The 21,031-nt window shown below is 56.3% G+C and overlaps 1 protein-coding gene across 3 annotated transcripts; it reads right to left on the bottom strand.

Annotated features, from left to right (window-relative positions):
* Positions 1-4,710: 4,710 nt before the first annotated feature.
* On the bottom strand, positions 4,711-20,913 carry DNAJB12 (DnaJ heat shock protein family (Hsp40) member B12). Of its 3 annotated transcripts, none has more exons than XM_026004233.2 (9): positions 20,684-20,913; positions 12,117-12,288; positions 11,201-11,346; positions 9,652-9,837; positions 9,454-9,533; positions 8,293-8,402; positions 6,582-6,754; positions 5,925-6,076; positions 4,711-4,825 (listed from the first exon to the last, which is right to left on the bottom strand). In XM_026004233.2, the coding sequence occupies exons 1-8, from the start codon at positions 20,814-20,816 to the stop codon at positions 5,955-5,957; spliced, it is 1,122 nt and encodes a 373-aa protein (XP_025860018.1). In that variant the 5' UTR covers positions 20,817-20,913; the 3' UTR covers positions 4,711-4,825; positions 5,925-5,954. The 3 variants fall into 3 exon arrangements, with proteins under 3 accessions (XP_025860018.1, XP_025860009.1, XP_025859991.1); XM_026004224.2 differs by having other exon boundaries at positions 5,979-6,076; positions 20,684-20,908; XM_026004206.2 differs by having other exon boundaries at positions 5,931-6,076; positions 20,684-20,908.
* Between the last annotated feature and the right edge of the window lie 118 nt (positions 20,914-21,031).

The following is a 21,031-nucleotide window of genomic DNA, read 5'->3' on the forward strand; positions in this document are numbered from 1 at the left end:
CCTCAGCTGGGTTCACAGAGGCCGCTCGATGCCCAGGGCTGCAGCATGGAACAAGACGGATGGGCCCCAGGCGGGCCCTTACCCTCCAGGGTGCGAAGCCTTGGTCCAAGAACTGCACAAACACCTCTGGAATGACAGCATGCGAGGCGGGGCTGGGCCAAGGCTGTGGGAACGTGGCAGGCCTCCCAGAGGAGGGGGGTGGATGAGTGATGGGGAGGCTGTTGGCAGAAGGAACTGGGGCAGCATGTCAGGGAAGGGTGGTTGAGGAGGCTCCGGCGGGCAGCGGGGTCAGAGCGTGAGGGCCATGAACACGACCCAGGGACGGAAGAGGACCGCACTCCCTCCATCTGGCCTCCGCTTCCCCATCTGTTAGAGACCGCTGGCAGCCTCCCTCGCCGCTCAGACATGTCTCTCCAGCTCTTATCTGTCTCTCCATCCGAAAAACGGCAAGAACCCAGTTAAGGAAGTGGAGTTGCTGACCAGAGTCCCCGAAGGCCCTGAGTCTGACCTCCCGCCCCTACCAGCACCAGCTCCCCTGGGGAACTGAACCCCCAAGGGCAAGGCCAGCCAGGGGTGGATGGGCATCGCTGCCCTCCCCCGAACCAACCTACGGAAGGGGAGGAGAGAGGCTGAGGGTGGACCCCGAGTGGCAGTCAGGTCCCCCACGCTCCACTCAAGCAAAGCCCCAACTCTTGGGCTCTGGGGAGTCTGCTTGGTCACGGGGTCCCAGAGAGCAGAGTGCTTTCTCACACCCTTCGTTGTCTGGGCCCTGGGCCTTTACTTCCTACCCAAGCAGCATGGGCCTCTACCCCTGATAGGGCACCTAGGCCTGGTTCCTGGGACAACAGCCTCTACGAGAGGCTGGGGAAGGGTAGCTCCAGCTGCGCCAGCCCCCCCCTCGGGGCTAGCCTTCCAGGGTTTGCTCGTTCTTGTCCACCTCCCCCAGGGCAGGGCCCCGCACCCCGGAAGGGTTAGAAGTGCTTGTGAATACACAGCAGAGCGGACAGGGGATGACTCGAGGTCGGGGAGTGCCAGGTCTCCGGTTCTTTCATTCCCAGGGAAATTTTTTCTCTGCCCAAAGCCACTAGGAGTGACCGGCAAGGTGACAGTTATAGACTGGGGGCCTGGCCTATGGATTGTTCCTTGGATGTGGTCGCTTCCGTGCTTTCCCAGCTCCAGGACTTGGCTCCTGTTGCTTCTGGTGGGAGACCCCACGCTCTCCCCCTGGAGCTGCTCACACCTGCCACACTCCGGGGCTGCTCTCTATCACTGTCCCCTGCCCACTGGGCTGTCACACACAGGCTTCTCCCACCCGCCTGGCTGCCACCTTCTGGGGTCGATGCCTTGAATAGGACTTGAGCTGCTAAGGACGATCTTTGGCAACTGAGGACACGAAACAACACTTAGAGCATCCGGTGCCCCAGGCACCTTTTACCATAGATGTGCTCAGCCTTTTCCTCCCCACAGTAACCCAAGGAGGTAGGTGGTTTTGAAGATTAGGAAACTGAGGCAGAGGCGGGTTAAGTGACCTGCCCGGGGCCACCCCCTGGGAAAAGGATCCTGCCCAGACAGCCGGCTCTCTGGGGCCCACTGATAGCCAACAGGTGAGCTGTTGTCCCCTGGGGAGGACTTCAGCCCAGGGATTGCCGTCGCAGCGGGGTGGACATGTGGGGAGTGGAGGGAGGGGGCGCACCTGCCCCCCTGGGAAACTCATCGGAGCCCAAGCCCCTCCGGTTCCGTCCCCTTTTCCCTGGTGTGGCTTTGTCTTCCACCCTCCTGGACACGTGTCCCACCACTCACCTCAGCACCAGGGGTTAACCTTGAGCACAGAGGAGCCAAGTTCGGCAAATGGCAAATGTTTGCGTAGTGATTGCTTCGCTACGGGCCCCTGAGGCCAGGCAAGGTTTCCCGGGGCCCCTGGGCATCGCCCTCCCTCCCCGCAAGCTTCAGCTCCCTGTTTGGGAAGTGGGCTGGCTCGCCCAATCACAAGGTGTGACATCTGGTAGGGGTCCCCAGTTGCTCCAGAAGCGACGCTGTGTCCACAGTCTCTTCACCGGAGTCCTGGCGCCGCAGCCCGGGTGCCAGGCTGAGACGCCGGCGGCTGTGCCCGGGGACCTCGGGGCCAGGACGCGGTTACGGCTGGGCCGCACAGCACAGTCCCCTTCCGGGCACTGGGGCCAGCCTGGCACCAGGAGATAAGCCGACGATCCCCAGAGCCTGGATGGACGAGGCGGCCCGGCCGGCCACCTGACCGTGGGTGGGGACACTTGTCAGAGGCTGTTTTTTGTAGCCAACAGTTGGACAGTCTGTCCCGCCCGTGGCTTGGCGGGCTGCCGGGAGGGCCGGGGGCGGCTGGCGACGCCTCTGCCAACTGCGGCTAACAAGTGGTGGCTCGCGGGCCGGGCCGCGGTGACCCGGCAGGGTGGCCAATGAGCGCCCGGCTGCAGTGGCACCACCGGGCGGCCCGCCTGCCTTTGGCTGTGGCGGCAGCGGGAGGGGCCTCGGGCCACCAGTCAGGCTGCGGGCCCTGTCTCCGGGAGGCCCGGCAGATCTGCGGCTCCATTCACAGAAAGCTCTGCGCGGCTGCCACAGTTTTTAACTTTTCCGACCCTCTGGGGGGCAGGGGGCGGGCCGTGGGGCGGTGCAGGGAGTGTGCCTGGGAAGGCTGTGCAGCCAGAGATGGAAAGGAACTCGAACTTTCCCCTTGCTCTGGGTCCAGAGTGGGCTCTAGCTCCCAGCAGGGATGGAGAGAGGAAGCAGGGACGGTGGTGGTGGTGGTGGGGTTACCCGGGACCCCAGGATTCCAGCCTGAACCCCTCGCTCTGTGCCTGGAGTCAGCCTTGGAACCTCCCTGGGGACCTACGTGGCCGTCAGTAGGAATGGGTGTTTGTACCCCACCACCTCAGCCCCCTTGCTCAATGCAGACCCACCAAGGCCAATCACATAATAAACATATATTTATAGATGTACAATTTTAGAATTCTAATTCAAGAAATACAGCTTCTCGGGGGATCCTTTAGGATCTATGTTCTTATTGCACATGGGTCAGCCCACCTAGGGACATCTACCAAGACCAGATGGTAGGGATGGTGGGGGCAGAGCACCAGAGCCACCACGGGTGGGGCGCTCTCGCCCACGTCCAGCTCTTCTCATCTCTCTGGGCCGGGGTGGCTGCTGCATCACAGGGTAGGATCGCGTTCAAAGATCACATCTGACATTTCTTTACCAAGCTTCCTTTCCCAGCAAGAATCTCATTCTTTGAGGGTGCGGGGGGGAGATTATTAAAAAAAAAAAAAAAAAAAAAAGAGCCAAGAGATACTCTGGGAGGATGGTTATCACCTCCTGGCTGGCAGCTTGGGGAAGTAAGGCTTTGGAAGATGGCAGGCTCAGTGACACCCGCTGCCAGAGGAAAATTTGGGAGAAACGGTAATTCCAAAAGGCCCAGTAGAAACTGTGTGAATAAATAAAACCTCCCTCCCTTCCCCTGGCAGCAACTGCAGTTGTGAGAAAAATCCTCACTTCCAGGTGAGTGTAAGAAAACCCTTCGCAAGGTGCAGCCTTTGTCCAAAGTGCAACAGAAGGCCGGGTGGCATCATGTCCATGGAGGGCGGAGACAGAGGTGCCCACGGGCCCCGACTTTCTTTGGGAGGCAGCTGCTGCCCCAGGGTCTTGGGCACCACCTGGCTGGCTCTTGGAGGAAGAACCGTCTGGAGTCCTTGGTGCCTGACTTGGGAAAAACCAGGGGCAACAACGTGGAGCTGTGCCCTGTGGCATCTATAAGGCAAAACCCACTTTGGGACTGAGGGGGGCAGGTGGCTGGGCAGCACTCAGGCCCCCTCCCTAACCTTGTCCTCTGTGGCGGGGTGCGCAGAAAGCTCCTGGGCTCCGGGACCCAGAGCCCACCTGAGCTGACCAGGGCTGCGGTGGGTGGTCTCACGCCGCGGGCGGCCGGGGGCCTCTACCACCACTGGATACTGACGGGGTGCCTGGCCCTAGGGGCACTTTCTCCCCTGAAAGTCGGCTCCCCTCCAGCTTCGTCAGAAACCTGGCACCTCTGAGTTCCCTACAGACTTAGGCTATCATGATTACCGCCGCCATCAAAAGCAGGCTGGGGTTGAGGGGAACGTTGATAGCTACGACCCGACTTCCCTTCGGGCTGTCTGCTATGGCCAACGTCTAGCCTTTGAGGGACCAAGTTACCTTCCTCAGACAGGCCTCGTTTTCTAGAACAGGGAAGAAATCAGCTAAACAACTTAACCAAATCCCTGCAGAGTTTAAAAAGTAGACTATATATATATATATATATATCTTTATATATGCTATTTACATATAAATAGATATATATATATATATATACACACATATCCATGCTCTATAAATTACATTCTATGGAGAGTTCTCGTTCCTCCTCCTCCCATCCTCGGCCAACGCCTCTGACGGGCTTCCGTGGAGAGGTGACTGGTGGTGGCTTGGGCGGGCGGGGGAGGAAGGCAGTTGGGCGCCCCCTCCCCCAGCCCTTTCCACAGACGTTGCTCCAAGTTTCACATTCTACTTCCGTTGCCATGGTTTCCGTATCCTAGGAGAGAGCCGAGTGGAGGCTGCCTCGGCCAGCCCGGCCAGCCCGAAGGAAGGGAAGCAGCCCCCGGCAGGTTTTCCTGTCCTAAGAGCTCTCGGCATTTACCGGGTGAGAGAGAGGGCAGCGGTGCGGCGTTCGGCCTCCAATTCCATTTTAATTTTTTTTTTCTTTTTATGTCTTTCCTTAAATATACAGTCCATCACCTTGGCTCAGTGCATGTCACCAAAAATTCTCCAGGGATTTCATGGTCTGGGGAGGAGAGTGAACAGTTAGCCGGGCAGTCGCGGCCCCGGGCCTCTAGCTCAGCCTACTCAACCCGGCCTCCCGGCTGCGTCCTGCCCGCCCCAGCCCCAGCCTGTCTCCCTCCTGCACTGCGTCGCCCCGGGGGCGCTGGCGGGCGGACCCTGGCCGAGGGGGCCACAGGCACAGGATGGATGGGCAGGTACCGACAGGAGAACTTGACCGGCTCTGCCTACGCGCCCGGGGCGGCCCAGTCTCTCCCCGCCGGCACGTCCTGAGAGCGGAGCCGCGACCCACGCGCAGGGGTAGAGGCGGCGGGAGCCTGCTACCAGTGACCTGCACACCACCACCCCCTCCCCATACTAAAAGCTCTGTGTTCAATCCTAAACTCATGACATCCGTTCTCTTCCTTGGACCACAGGTGAGATGCCCGGGCAGGCCCACGCAGTGGCTTCCAGGCTGCCAGGTGTACTGGCACTTGACAGAGTCCCTGATTCCAGCAGAGGGAGAGTGGTCAGGGGACACTGACCACTGTCCTGCTCCCAGGCCGCTGGCTCCCTCCCCGACCCACTGTGGGGCTGCCCTTCCAACCTTGTTCCATTTCCTCCTGCCTAGAATGGCCGAGAAGAGGACGGGACCTTGGCCCCCCTATTCTCACTTCCTGATGTCCGGTGGGGAGTGTGTGTAGGGAGGCTATCTTGGGACCAGTAATCCTTGGTGGCCTCAACAGCAGAGCACAGACACTAGTCTGTTGTACCTGGGGAAGGGCCGTGGTGACTTGGTGGCTGGATGAGACCAGGGAAGCACGCATGGCCCTCAGCAGCGGCCTTGAGTTGCCCCTTCTGCCTGGCTCTTGGGCACCCCACATTCCCAGGGCCAGGGGCTTGGGGGTGGCGTAGACAGTAGCACTGGAGGCCCGAAACAGACCTTGGTTTCTGAGCGCACCCTAGAGCTGCCCCAGCTCTGCAGGCTGGAGGTCAGGCTGGGGACAAGCAGTCTGTGCCGTCATCAACAGGCTGTTTCCCTCTCTCCCTCCCACCCTTCTCTGCCTTATGACCAGGGCCGGAGCTGCCAGGAGTTGCAGGGCAGAGGAGGCCCTGGCTCATACTTGGACCTCGGTGGCGTGGCCGGCCCAGGACTATCCATGCAGGGAGGCCTGCACCTCTGACAGTCGGCTACAGCTCGGGGTGCCCATCCGCTGTGCTTTGTGGTACATATCTGTGTCACCGAAGTAGCGGGCCCGGTACAGCAAGCCTTCCTCTGCAAAGCAATGGGGCAGAGTTAGGGTGCGCCTGGTATCTCCCACAGGCCACTGGAGCACCTGCCAGCCCGTGGGCATGGGAGAAAGCCTGTCACAGGCCCTGGAGCTGGGGCAGAGCTGGCCTCCCTTCAGGAAAGACCCTGGACAGCAAAGTTTATGGTCCCAACTTGTGAGAGGCAAAACCCTGCCATCCTGGCTCGACCGCCCTAGGGTCCCACAGATAGAGCTGGACGCCTGATCCCTAGGTGGCCAGGACACGTGCTCCAATCTGTCTCGACATACTCACCTCTGGCAGCCAGACTCAGGCAGTGATTCATGGGAACCTGGAGGAAACCTCCAGGTTGCCCCTGGCTCCCAGCCCCAGGGAAGCAGGGTGGGGTCCCGCTTCTGACTGGGAGGTGGCTGGTACACAGCAGCGCCAGGCGCTGGGCCCCACAAATCCCCGTGAGCAGGGCTCTCTCCTCCTGCTCTCAGGCTCTGTCCCCGCGACACCCACACACTCACTTTGCTGCTTCTCCTTCCAGCAGTTGTTTCGGAGGTTGGCGATATAATCGTCTTCCACGTTCCGTTCAACTGTTTTGAGGCTGGAGCCTGTGTACTCCTTAGAGAAGCTGTCTGCCACGTAGTAGACGACATTCAGGTGGTCAGTGATCCGCCTGTGGACGTGGCCCACTGACCTGGCCGGAAACACATCAGGCACAGAGTGGGCACAGGTCCCCAGGTCCAGGGCGGCTCTAAGGATGACAGGTCCCCCCTACGGGAGGTACAGCACAGGCCACAGGAGGACTTGCTTCCTTCGCAACTAGAGCAGGAGCTTGCACAACACCCAAAATGAGGGTCTGCAGGAACTGCAGGTGCCCCCCCACGCCAGGTGGTGCAGACTACGGCCACCCCTTCCCCAGGCCATCTGCTTACCACGCTGCCTGTGGGGAGAAGCCCCTTTGTGAGAGGCCCTGGTCGGGGCAGGAGGGGAGGCTGGGTTCTGCCTCTGATCAGGAGTGTGAGCTGGGCTCTCTCTGCCTCCATGTCTGCATTCCTCCCCTAAGTCGATGGCTGCCTGGGGCCTGCCTGCCTACCCAGGAACCCCTAGTCTGCAGTTAAGAGGCTTAGGAACAACACAACAGAAGGACTCCAAGGAGTTGTGGCCTTCCAGCTCTTGGTCCCACCTTCCAGCTCCAACTACAGGCTCTGCAGGCTGTGGAAGAGCCTGGACACGCAGCAGACGGAAGGCAGTGCTGGGGGGTGGGGGGAGGAGCAGCCGCTACCTGCCCTCTGCTGCCTCCACCAGCTGCACAGCAAAGGGCTGGCAACAGGCCAGTGTGGCTCTGGAAGCCCGACTCTGCCCCCTGCTGGCCGAGAGCTCCCCCTAATAGGACCTGAGCGCCCGCTAGGGTATGCCAGGTGCTGGAAATACGTGAGGGGAGCTGATACCTCGAAAGGCGAAATAATCTGCCCTAGTTGCACACTACTGGCAGCTGAGACCATACATCTATTCAACAAATACTGTTGAGTATTTCTAACAAACCCGGTGTTAACAAAAAATTTTATTTATTTTAAAGTAATCTCTATACCCAAAGTGGGGCTTGAACTCAAGACCCCGAGATCAAGAGTTGCATGCTCCACTGAATGAGCCAGCCAGGTGCCCTGAGCCTGGCATTTTATGTATATTATTCAATGAATTTTCACAAGCAGATAGATGCCGTTATTCCCATTGCATAGATGGGGAACTCAAGCTCAGAGAAGTTGTGTAATTTTCCAGGATCACACAGCTGCTTAGTTAATAGTTGAGCTGGGATGCAAAGCTACCTCTGCTTTGTCTGAGTCTAGAGCCTCTATTCTCTCCATGGCCTCTAGGCCCCCGACCAGAACTTAAGAGCAGAGGTTCTTACCTCAAGGTCAGCAGATAAGGTCACCCCCTCAAGGGGATGGGGGCGTGGGCATGAAGCCTGTGAAATTATGTGCAAAATTGTGTGCATGTGCAATGTTCAAGGGAAAAGATCTGCAGTTTTCATCCCATTTCTTTAGTGGGCTGTGATCCTAAAAGATCAAGAACCTACGCTGAACAGGGAAAGCGTATGTTCTTGATTCCAAGTCAGATATCTGAATTGTGATTAAGGACCCACAGAATAGGAAGGAAGGCCTCTGATGGGGGCTGAGAATCCCAAGTCCCTGTCCACTCACCACCCTAGCCCCGTCCCTAGCTGCAAGTACTCACGGCCTTGGGCTCAGGCTGTACGGGGGGCTGGAGACCATGAGCTGGCTGAGAGCCGACACGAGGATCAGGATGAGGATGGGCATCAGCTGAACAAACACCCCCAGCCCGCCCTGGAGGGAAGAGCCACTGGTCACCCAAGGCCAGCGTCAGCCACAATCACCCAGCTTCCCTGGCATGAAGGAACCCGGGGCAGCAGGAGGCAGCTGCCACACCAATAGGCCATGATGCTACTCTCTCCTCCCCCCTCCCATGGGCCCCTCAAAATACAGAAACTCCTCCACCTGCCAGTTCCTCCAGATGAAAACAAAACGGCAACTGGTATTAAATACAGGAAGAGGATGCCATGTAGGCAGGTGTTTACTGTCAGAGAATACCAAAAACATGAGCAAAAGTGGCTGCCTCCAGGAGACTGGCAGGCAGGGCTGGAAGACTGTTTTCACTATATACCAATTTAAAAATAGCCAGTTAAAAAATTGAAAATAAAAACAAATTTGTGCATTGGGTGATAATTTGTGATTTAAAAAACTCTTCTGTATGTTCAATACACATACACACACGGTTTTAAACAAATGAATAAATAAAAACCTGAGGCCACGCTGACAGAGCAGAGGAGTATCCCTCTGCCTGCCACAATTTTAAATGCTCTGAAATCGTCCACAGAATTTTAATGTTGGTCAGTTAGCTGTTCTTTAACCTGTGGCATTCAAAATGCTTTTGAAGTACTGTCTGGTTATAGGTTTTGTATATATTTTCAAAGATTACTGGAAAGAAACAAGAAGAGTCAACCTTTGTCATCCTTTACAATTCTTTCACTTCCCATTGCTTGGAAAATGTCAGTGTGGCCTTATGGACCAGTGGACCACAAGGGCCATTCTCACACAAACCTGTCTGTAGGTGGAGAAGCTTCTGCAGCACCTTCCCTAACAGAGGCCATCAATTCCCCACTCCTTCTGGGCGGCACTGTGGAGTGTGGCTCCCTCTGGTGTCGCTCAGCTGAATGGCAAGGGGTTGCCCAATGATGGCTCCTTGGCTGAGAATTGTGGGGACACTGCCCCCCACCCCAAGAATGCCCAGCTGGGGATGTCACTCCCCTTTCAGGCCCTGCACCCTGGGTGGGGCCTGGCGCCCTCCCCTGCTTTCCCCAGTGCCTTCCTCACTCACGTCACCCTGGTTCTCCCTGCGGTCCTGCCTTTGCTGGTAGGTATAGCGCATGCGGCCGTTGCTGTAGACATGGACGTTACCTGGAGGTCAGAGGGACTGAGTCAGGGGGCGGGGCTGCCAGGGAAGGGAATGGCCGGCATCCAGTCTTCCACCATCACCCCCCGGGGGGCCTGGCTGTGGGGAGGGCAGGGTACTTACTAGACGGGAAGCCACCGCCAAAGAACATGTTGAAGAGGTCCTCCGGGGAGATGTCAGCCTCAAAGCCACGGTGGAAGTCCCCATGTCCATGGCCATGTCGGGCTGCCTGGCTCTTGTCATCACCAAACTGGTCATATTGCTTCCTTTTCTCTGGGTTACTAAGTACTGCATATGCTGTACCAATGGCTAGAAAAGAGGTATAAGTCAGCCAAGCTTGAAGACACAGGGCATGCAGGTGGAGGCTTCGGCAGCCAAGAGCTCCCTTCCTTCAGGTACTCAAGTGGTGCTTTAGGAAGTGGGAGTCCTTGGGGCCAGGGGGAGGTTTGGCTGTTGGGCCCATGTAGAGAGGGGGGCAGGCAGGAAGACCTGAGGGGATCAAGGCAGTCTGGGCCGGGTGGAGGATTAACACTCAGGCTCCTGCTCTCCATCTCATGACGATGACCCACCCTTTTCAATACCCCAGGTCCTTTATGGGCTTTATCTTAGTTACTCCTCGAGCAATTGCCTGGAAGGGCCAAATCGCCAAGTTCTAGTCAAATCTTCTCCACATTCTGCCCCACAGAATGTAGTAGGGCCTGACGAGCCCTCTCCTCCCTGGTCCAGGTCTCAGCTGCTGTTCCTTGGCTTGGCTCCAGGGTCTTCCCATTAGAGCTCCCCAGGTAGGAGACCCTTCAAGGACCCAGCTCCAGGCCCTCCTCAAGCAGCTCACTCTCTCAGAGAAGTGGGTCAAAGCTGAATCTGCAACCTGCAACCCTTGAGAATAAGGAGATTCCCCCCTCCTCTGGCCATTCTGACAAGGCCCCAGGGCTAGATCTGGCCTCTCTGTGCCTGTCGTGCAGGCTGCAGGCAGAAGTCAGGGCTGGAGCAACATCAGCCATGGCCACCTTGCCTACCTAGTCCTATTCACCTTCTCTGTCTGGGGCTGGCTGACAGGCAGCAGTGGGATGACGTCTGCAGGACCAAACCTAAGCAGCCTGCTACGGAGTAACTTGGGGGGGCCTAGGGACACGGCACCCAGGTCATAGGGGTCAGCGCTGCCATCTGCTCTGCCACAGGCTCCCTTCTTGGCTGTGGTCACCACCTCATGTGAGTGTGTGTTGTGTGTCAGTGTGTGTGTGTGTGTGGTACAGGACTGGCTGTGGCTGCTGGTGACCATGAGGCCACTGACCTGAGGCTACCTGGCCCCTCAGCACAGGGAAACTGCTACCCAGATCCCAAGATGGGGGTATGCATGCGAGTCAGGAGGCCTGCTTCCAGTCTACAATTACGTGACCTTGGAGAAATGAGTGGTCCTCTCTTGCTCAGCTCCCCTTCTGTAATTCCTGGGGGATGTGGAGGAAGGGGAGGCGGGGGTGGTCCTATCTGAGCTCTGACAGACTCTGTAGGCTGGAGGTGACTGCTAGGACTTTCTAGGCGGCTGCTCCTGAGCCCAGGGGACTTGGGTCCAAGGCCACTTCCTGGAAAAGTTGTCTGGGACCCTTATTCCTTCTCAAGGGCAAGAGATAAAAAAAAAAAAAAATTCTCTAGCAGGAAACGAAGGCTGGCTCACCTTTGAAAGCCTCAGTGGCCCCGGGCGCGTGGTTCTTGTCCGGGTGGAACTTGAGGGCCAGCTTGCGGTAGGCCTTCTTCAGGTCCTCGTCGGAGGCCCCTCTGCTCACCCCCAGGATCTCATAGTAATCTTTACACTGCTTGACCCTGGGGGAGGGGGTAGACGGCCCAGGACCGTGAGGTGAGGGGGGGCAAGGGCTGTGCAGTGTGGGCACACAGCTCTGAGCAGGCTCAGGCGGCCAGCAGGGCACGGCTGACGGCTCCTCTAGGTGAGCTGTCAGGCCTCAGGGACGGGGGAACCTTGGAAAGCTCCATCTGGGATGGGGAGCTGGGTAGGGCCCAGTGGAAACACCTGGAATACATTTCGGATTTCAGAGGGGGCGGCTGCTGTGTTTCAGGTCAGGAACCACTTCCCCCTGCTAACAGCATCCTCACCAGAGGCCATCTCAGAAGGACAGAGGCCACCTCAGAAGGACGGTCAATGTCCGTGCAGAGCTGGCCCACACCCTGGAGGGCTAATTGTCTCTTGGCTCCATTCTGTGCTCCACAGGCTCTGGTCTGAAAGGGTCTTTGTTAGGGGCGGGGGAGAGGCTGGAAGGGGAGCCCAAGCGCTATCTCTGATAAACAGGGCTGTGTAAAGAGGCTGGGCCTCGCCAGGCCAGCAGCAGAGGAAGCCAGCGGCGGAGTCAGCATTTCCAGCCTCTGCTGTGGGTTGTCTTGGCAGGAGGGGCCCACACAGGCCTGATTCCCACACTGCATTCCCGGGCCTGGTGAGCCTGCCCGGCTGAACCTCCTCCATCCTCAGGACTCTCCCAGGGCCCATCCAGACTACAGGCAGAGTGAGTGGGGGACAGGCTGCAGGAAGCCTTCTCTGGATCTGAAAACTTCCCAACAGCACCAGGCTCCAGCCCCTCTACCTTTTCACTGCTGCTACTTGCTCTGCAGTGTAGCCTTTGGTGCTCTCTCCTCCTCCAGCTTCTCCGTTGGCCGAGGGGGCGTCGGTCCCACCAGCTTTCCTGTGGGTCGTGTCTGTGGGTGAGGGATGGTCACTGGCAGACTGTGGCTTCTGGTTGAGGGACTCGATCAGGGCTGTGCAAGGCAAGCAAAGCACTCAGGGCTCCTGCTCCAACAAGGCCATGGGCCATAGCCGAGGGGGCCGCCTGGTCCTGGAAGAGGTCAGAACTACCCCTACCCCACCCCTGCATCCCACCTGCCTCTTCTCCCAGCAAAGCCACTAGCTCCCTCCCTGACTTGGGCCTGGGCCAGAGTGGGGAAGTGGGGTGCCAGTGGGATAGTTGCCTGCTTCACAGGATCCACATGTCTTAGGAGTTGTCAGGGTATGGGTTAGTTTAAATCTTTTTTTCTTTTTAGGATTTTATTTATTTGAGAGAAATCAGAGGGAGAATGAAAAGCAGACTCCCCACCAATGCAGGGCTCGATCCACATTCAGTTTCTGGGCCAGGTGCTCACCCTGGGTTTAATTTCGTCCTCATACACCCCATCACCCATTACTGAGGTTCAGACAGATTTTTTTTTTTTATCAGCCAGGGCTGTACTGCTAGGAAGTGAGTGAGCTGAGATTTGAACCCAGGTCTTTCTAAATTGAACTCCTCTATTTGGAACGACTGTGCTGGAAGGGGCTCCCCATGCCAGATGCCAGGATCCCCACATAGGACCCTGGGGTCATGACCTAAGCCGAAGGTAGACATTTAACCAACTGAGCCACCCAGGCACCCCTAAGGTTTTATTTCAAAATAATCTCTACATCTAATGTAGGGCTCGAACTTATAAGCCCTAGATCAAGAGTTGCATACTCTACCAACTTAGCCAGTCATGCACCCCTGGATATGGGTTAATTTAAAACTCTGCATAAAAACATACTATCAATCCTTCAGGTTTTAAAAATCCCAGAGTTGGGAACACCTGGGTGGCTCAGTGGTTGAGCGTCTACCTTCGGCTCAGGGTGTGATCCCAGGCTCCAGGATCGAGTCCCACATCAGGCTCTCTGCATGGAGCCTGCTTCTCCCTCTGCCTGTGTCTCTGCCTCTCTCTGTCTCTCATGAGTAAATAAATAAATTTTATAATAAAATAAAATAAAAATCCCAGAGTAGTGTGTTTAACAGCCTTTGTTAAGTGTTGAGATGGCCAAAGCACTCTGCCCATCTCAGCGGGGACCCCACTTGGCAGGACCATGTGTTTCAGCTGGGATTGGCAGGAAAGGCCTCCTGGCAGTTTTCACTTAGCTGTGAAGGGGAATGGAGGCAATGCGTCTGCCCCAGGGAGCGGGAGATGGTAGGAGACTCAGGATAAAGATCTTTTCCATTACTTGCTCTTTACATTTTTCAAGTGGCTGCCACGTCAAACACCCTACTTCAATGTTCAGAGTCTACACAGGACATTGGCTGTTACCCTCAGATAGCGTCCCAGTTACTCAAACCTAAGCCTGTGGTTCCTGCCAATCAGGAAGAGCCCAAATCTCTGGCAAAGGTTCCCTGTGTCCATTTATTCCAGGCACAAAACCAGTTCTAGAAACCCTAGGTGTGCCTGGGGTACGGTGCCCTGGGAAGCCAGGCACCTGGACCACAGCAGGAACCCAGGACACTGTACTGAGAGAGGACAGCAGTGCCCCAGGCTGGTCCCTGGTTTCTTTCCAACACGCCAGGAGCCTGCTGGGCTCAAGGCCCTGGGTGGGTGGTGGACACCCACTAAAGCAACATACCTGGGGCTCACACAGGAGGCCAGGAGCAGGGCTTGCTGGGAGCAGAACACAGAGACTCAAGTGGCACTGTGCCCTGAGCCACTGCTGTCCTAGGTGCAGTAAGTTCACGGGATCTCACTGGGAAAGGAGCGGACAATCAAGCTTGCCTTGCGTGAGGGAGGCAGAGGTCTCTGTAGCAAACCCGAAGAGTACGCGCTGGGAGGAGTGATCATAATGGGTGCTCACCATAGTTAGGCAGGCCTGGACACGGTGCTCCGTGTGTACTAGTTCATTTAATCCAGACAGTGGCCTGAGAGGGAGGTTTTACTACCACCAGCCCCATGGTAAAAAAAAAAAAGGGCTGGATGTTTGACCCGCTAGTGCAGGGCTGCACAAGGTGAGCAGGCAGGACGTAACGCCTGGATGTCCACTATGCTATCCCAGACTGCCTAAGTCTGGCATCTGGCATGGGGGACCCCTTCCAGTGCCGTCATTCCAAATAGAGAAGAGGAGTTCAATTTAGAAAGACCTGGGTTCAAATCTCAGCTCACTCACTTCCTAGCGGTTCAGCCCTGGCCAATAAAAAATGTAAAATCTGTCTGAACCTCAGTAATGGGTAATGGGGTGTATGAGGATGAAACGAGACCCACAGGTGAGTACCTGGCACAGACACAGAGTGAAAGTGCAAAATGAGTAGCTACTGATATTAGGACACACGCTGATGAACTGGCTGATGGGGAGGGGACCCGAGCAGGTGGGGCTAGGGGGCTCCAGGGCTTGCGAAGGCTAAGGGTCAGCCCTCAGCAGGCTCTGGACCCAAATGTCACCATGAGATTTCAGGCTGTCCCAGATGCCAGGCTCATGCCAGGCACTGAGGGAATGGTCAAAGAAGAAAACAAAAGATGAAGAGATGTTGATGAAGATGGGACAGAGGGAAGAGCTGGTTTGCTGGGTTTGGGAGCCTTTTATTTGATTGATTGATTGATTGATTGATTGATTTTCTTATTTTAAAGATTTTATTTGGGGCAGCTCGGGGTCTCAGTGGTTTAGCTCCGCCTTCAGCCCAGGGCCTGATCCTGGAGTCCTGGGATGGAGTCCCACATCAGGCTCCCTGCATGGAGCCTGCTTCTCCCTCTGCCTGTGTCTCTGCCTCTCTCTCTCTCTCTCTCTCTCTCTCTCTGTGCCTCTCATTAACAAATAAATAAAATCTTAAAAATAAATAAAGATTTTATTTATTTATTTATTTATTTATTTGATAGAGAAAAAGAGAGAGCAAGAGCACAAGTAGGGGCAGTAGCAGAGGGAGAGGGAGAAGCAGGCTTCCCACTGAGCAGGGAGCCCGACTTGGGGCTCCATCCCAGGACCCCGGGATCATGACCTGAGCCGAAGGCAGACGCTTCATTGCTGAGCCCTGAGGACTAGTTTATTTCAGTTTCTCTGGAAGCCTCAGTGGTCCAGGCTGAACTGGACCCTTATACCCTAAGGGCCATCCATTCAACTGCTACAGATACATTGGAGCATCAGCCAGGAGATTGGAGGGACTCGCTCTAGTACTTCTCATGGAACATTCTGGAAGCTTCAGGGTAGTTACATGGAGTCAGCCACTCTAATTTCCTTACACTGCAGAATGGGAGCCCAAAGGGGAATGAATGTGGTCTGGGTCACGCAGAAGGTTTCTGCTTGAGTTGGCAAATCAAGATTTCTGGTTGCTGTCAAGTAGGTCTGTCTCATGGCCTGGACACCCCTCTGCCAGACCTGTGGGACGTGACTGTCTCATCCTGACTCACTGTTACGTCCCTCATGGCAAGTGGCTGGCAGGCAAATGTCACAAAAGAGTATGACACAGAACAGCTTAACTGGACTCTGGAGCGAGACAGACAAGGCTGGGTTCAAATCCTGCCCCTGCCCCCTTGCAGTAACGCTGGCAGACATCTAAAAAGACAGGAACTTGGTGGAAGAAACGAGAGCTGCAGTGGGGGAGGTGGCAGCTGAAGCAGAGACGAGACCATCTCTAAGGCCAGAGCCACCAGCGGTGGCCCCTCCTCACACCCAGACTGGAGGGTGAGAGTGCCCGGGGTCAGAGCTGGCCCAGCCGCTTGCTAGCAAGGTCGTCTTGGACAAGTTGATTTAGCGTCTTCATATACAACTGTATCTCCCTCCAGAGCGCTGAAGGAGTAAGTAAGCAAATGCATATAAAGGACTTAGCCCAACACTCAGCAAACGTTAAGCGTTACCTGTTCCTGTTCGTTTCCAGGCCCTCTCTATGTACCTGTGGTGCTCTAAGGGAGTCGGGAAAGGAAGGCCGGCGGAGGGCAAGAGCCTCGGAGCAGAGCTGGACAGTCAGGCTCCTTTGCCAATTAGCCACGTATGGAACTCGTCAGTGAAGGCATGACCCCTGCCCTCACGGGGTGGTTTTGAGGCGTAAATAAGATTCGGTGAATGGGATGGCTGAGTGCACAGTGTGCTCAGGAAGGCTGACGGACTGGACGACCCGCACGGACAGCCTGCCACCTCTCACTCCAACACCCTGAAAGCAGGATCCCCTGGCAACCAATCGTCCCTCCCCGACACACTGGCCTGTCCAGCTCGGGCCTTCCTGACGTCACCAGGACCCTGAGACAGCCTGAGCTGCAAGATCACCCAGGCTGACCCTCTCTCTGTGGGCTGGGGAAACAGGATGTTCTCATCGGCCCCCTGAAAACCCTGGTGTTTTCCACCACTGTTGCTGAGCCTCAGGCAAAAGCAAAGCGCAGTGGGCTGCCAGGTGCTGGGCAGAAACTCCCAGACAGGGACGGACTGGCCCCACTAGGCCTGCCCTAGGACTTCCCCGCTTAGGCCCTGCTCCTACCCCACAGTGTAAGGGTCCGGCCCTCGGTCCCACCTCCTGCGGCACAAGTCTGAAATCCCCTCATAGCCTTTTCACTGTGAAGTCCCTCTCACCCTGACCTTTCCTGTCTGTCCCTCCACTTCACCTAGATCCATCTGCCTGTGCTCTCCATCCTGCCCTCTCATTTTTTGACTTGCCCGTCTCCCATGAGGCCTGACCGTGCTGCTCACCACCTCCCTGACACCCTCTCCATGGCCACCTGGCTGCTGCCCTCTCCTGGGATCGCCGCTTCTTGCTGTTGCTCCGTCTCACGGGTTGCTTGCTGCCTGGGTCTCTGCCTGTTGGCTAAGGACAGATGCCGCCCGGGGCAGTGCCTGCAGCAACCTCCTCCGCAGTTCTGCACCTTCCCACGGTGACCCCAGCCAGCGCCCTCAAACCCACGATCCCAGACTTTCAGCTGGAACCTGGTTCTCTCCTGAGCTCCGGGCTGACAGCTCCTCCGGACACCCACGGCACCTCACGCTCTCCCCATCTTTTCCCGGTCACCATCCTCAACTCTGCTTTCTCCCTGGTCACATTGGGCTGGGGGGCTGTGTCCCCATTTTTCCTCAGCACACGTCTCTTACACAAGGTGTAGTGCCTCCTCTCCGATGACCTGACCCTCACCTGGAATGCCTTATCTCAGGAGCTCAGGGCTCCTGACCTACTCGCTGACTCCAGTCTCTCTTCCCTCTCATTAACCCTTCACGCTGTGCTCTTTTGAGAACAGCACCCTTATCTTATTCCTATCAACATCTTCAATGGTCTTTTCACCATTTTCACTTTATTCACAGAATAAAGTGAATATCCTGGTCCGGCAGGAAGGGATTTCCACGATCTGGCCCCAGCCTACTTTCCAGCCTCAATCCTCTCTATACTCACATTCCACCACCACAGCTGCCAAATCTTGCCACACCCCATCCTCTCCCCCAAACCTCCCATCCCCAGTCTGTCCTTCTCCAAGTCTGCTCCCTGCCTCCAAAGTGCAGTTCAAATGCTGCTTCCATCTCCCTCCCTGAAGCTCTCCCTCACTGCGATCTACCCTGGTTTTTCAGTCCCTGCTAGGGCACTCACTAGACTGCTGGTAGTTCAGAGTTCAGAGCTGCATCCTCAGCACTCTACTCCAGCGGCAGACCGTGAACCCATGGAGGGCAGGGGCTGGATCTCTCACGTCCATCCTTCATTCCCCTGGCATCTAACAGCGTGCTGAATTTTTCTTTGGCCGTGGTATTATTTTTTGCTATAACTCTGTCTCCTTCGCTAGACTGTAAGCTCCTTGAAGTGAAGGATCAAGTCTTACCAATCCTGCCACGCCACTTAGCACCAAGCAGAGGACTTTGCAAATAAAACAAACAAAAACGTCTGTTGCATTGAATGAGCACCTGGAATGAGCTCAAACCTCAAACGGCAAGTGTAAATAACTACCTAATATATATATATACATACATACATACGTGTGTGTGTGTGTGTGTATATATATATATATATACATATATATATATTTTTTTCCAAACCAAGATTTCTCTATTGCAGGCCTACATTAACCCCAGGTCCTTGTCAGCTCAGTACAGGGCTGCAGATGGTACAAGGTGAAGGTTGCAGAGAGGCATGAGGCAAACAGTCTCTCCAGAATACTGGGAATATGACAGTTATACAGGTGGCTACTTGGCCTGAGCAAATTCCATTTCTTAAGCCCCAGGAAGGACACTAGTCCAAGCCCCCAAACTGGCCCAGGAGGCTGCTGACAGGAAGACCTCCACAGACCATGCAGTTGCCATCCTTTCTTGGCTGCCGGCTCCTGAACCCCCAGAAGCATCAGAGTCAGACAGGATTCTGAGACTGGTAGGGCCCCCACCCCACCATTCTCCTCTCACAGGGTTGGTTTATTTCATAGGGAAGCTCCTTGAGCGGGTCACCTCAGGAATCCTGGCAAATACAGACTGAAAGCCTTAAGAGAAGGCAAATAGGCCAAAGATCAACCTGTAGTCAGGAGAGAGGAAAACCTGAGCGTTCCAGGTGGCCTCTTCTGCCAGTGTTCCCCTTTCTCTCTCTCTTTTTAAGATTTTACTTATTCATGAGAAACAGAGAGAGAGAGAGAGAGAGAGAGAGAGAGGCAGAGACACGGGCAGAGGGAGAAGCAGGCTCCATGCAGGGAGCTGGATGCAGAACTCCATCCCAGGACCCCAGGATCACTTCGGGCAGGCGCTAAACTGCTGAGCCACACAGGGATCTCCACGTTCCCCTTTCTCAATCTCACATATGGGCAAGGGAGGTTAGGAGGCTGACGGCTCCTTCATTTCATTCTTCTATTAAATGTTTATAGAGCCACAGAACTTTCTAATTTCTAGCTGTGTAATCCTGGGCAAGTCCCTTGCCTCTGAAATATTTCCTCATCTATAGAACAAAGATAACGATCTTTGCTCTGCCTCCCTGGTAGGGCAGGCAAGTGAGTAGGCGCATTTGAAAGACCTTTCCTTTCCTTTTTTTTTTTAAGATTTAAAATTTTTTTAAAAAAAGTAATCTCTACACCCAACTGTGGGGCTTGAATTTACAACCCGGAGGTCAAGAGTGGCATGCAGTAGGGACTAGTCCAGCCAGGCGCCCCTCCAAGAAGCTTTCTAAACTGAGAGGCCCTATGGTATGATTGTTACATTAGCTGCTCCAACCCTCTAATTTTCCAGATAAGGAAACCCAAGCTCAGGAAGATCACATGGTAGCAGTCAGAATAAGAACCCAGGTCTTCTGACCTCAGGTCTTATACACGCTATCTTGCTGGTATGAACCCTGTATTTTTCTTTAAGGTTTTATTTATTTATTAATGAGAGACAGAGAGAGAGAGAGAGAGAGAGAGAGAGAGGTAGAGACACAGGCAGAGGGAGAAGCAGGCTCCATGCAGGGAGCCCGATGTGGGACTCGATCCCGGATCTCCAGGTTCAGGCCCTGGGCTGAAGGCGGCGCTAAACCGCTGAGCCACCCGGGCTGCCCATAATGGACTCTTTTTTAAAAAAGATTGTATTTATTTGAGAGACTGAAAGAGAGTGCAGGAGCGGGGAGGCGCGGAGGCGGAGGGAGAAGCAGGCTCCCCGCCGAGCGCGGCTCGATCCCAGGACCCTGGGGCCGTGACCTGGGCTGCAGGCGGCCGCTTAACCGACGGAGCCACCCGGGCGCCCCTGGGCCCCCCGTTTCTCCTCTCGGGCTTGTATTACGAAGAGCCTCCCTGAAGTCTTAGGTTAACGAAGAAGAGGGTTCCTGGGTGGCGTGAGATGCTGAGTGGTCGCGACAACCTCCCGGGTCCCTCCCAGGTGGAGGCCCCGCACCTCGCAGCAGGTGCGGAGGGTCCAGGAGGGTCCAGGAGGGGCGGCGGGGGAAGGGCAGGTTCCAGTTTCGGGGGGGGGGTGCTCCCCGGCCCGCGCCCCGAGACATGCCAGGGAGGGACGGCAGGAGGACGCCGTCCCGGGCCGTGCGGAGGCCAGAAGCCCCCCTTCCCGCCCCAGACGCCATTCTCTCCGCCAGAGCAGTTCTGTTTATTTTGCTAAACTGTAACATTTCCCAGGCCGCCGACCGGCCCCGGGCCGCCGAATGGCCCCTTGGGAAAAGTAGTCCGACTCGGCTTCCAGGTTAAGTTCGCCGCCCCTCGCCCGCCGGCGCCCCTCGTCCTCGGGAACTCTGAATCTCACACAGTTCCACAAACACCCCGAAACTTGAAGTCGCGGCCGCCCCTGTCATCAGGTGTCCAGCGTCCCGGAGAGGCGTGGGAATCAAAGACTACACCTCCCAGCGGCCCCCGCGCGTCTCAGTGCGCAGGCGTAGCCGCGCCTAGCTCCCCCTCCCCCCTCCTCCAACTGCTCCCCTCGGTCCGTTCCCGTATTCCCCCCATCAGTTCTAATGTCCCCTCTGCCTCTCCGGCTCTTCGCACTCACCGCGGACTCGCGGCGTCGGGTACAGCCGCTGCGCCTTCTCCAGGAAGCGGAGCGCCCGGTCGGGCTGGTTGCTCTGGATGGCCTTGAGGGCGATGCTAATACAGCGCTCGGCTTCATCCTTGTTGGATTCCATGGCGGAACCAGAGCGCGGAACCAGGGAGGGGGAGGCCGGGCGAGCGGAGGGCTGCGCCAGCCGCCGGCACGTCGCGGGGCAGGCGGGCGCAGGGTGATGACACAAACCCCCTCGCCCCTCCTTTTCCGAGATTTGAGCGAGAGTTGAGCGAGGGCGGAAGTGCTACCGTATGTCTCCTAAGAGGGGCGCGGCTAGGAGAGCATTGACGAGGGTGC

This window comes from Vulpes vulpes, chromosome 4, assembly GCF_048418805.1.
Source record: "Vulpes vulpes isolate BD-2025 chromosome 4, VulVul3, whole genome shotgun sequence".
NCBI classification, from domain to species: domain Eukaryota; kingdom Metazoa; phylum Chordata; class Mammalia; order Carnivora; family Canidae; genus Vulpes; species Vulpes vulpes.

Bases quoted from the DNA above. Each gene is read 5' to 3' on its own strand.
- DNAJB12 (XM_026004224.2), bottom strand. From the start codon at position 20,816: ATGGAATCCAACAAGGATGAAGCCGAGCGCTGTATTAGCATCGCCCTC. The intron at 11,347-12,116 runs GTAGAGGGGCTG...CCCCTCCCCCAG, and splicing joins CAAGTAGCAGCAGTGAAAAG to GGTCAAGCAGTGTAAAGATT. The intron at 9,838-11,200 runs GTGAGCCAGCCT...CCTCTTTTCTAG, and splicing joins GGCCACTGAGGCTTTCAAAG to CCATTGGTACAGCATATGCA.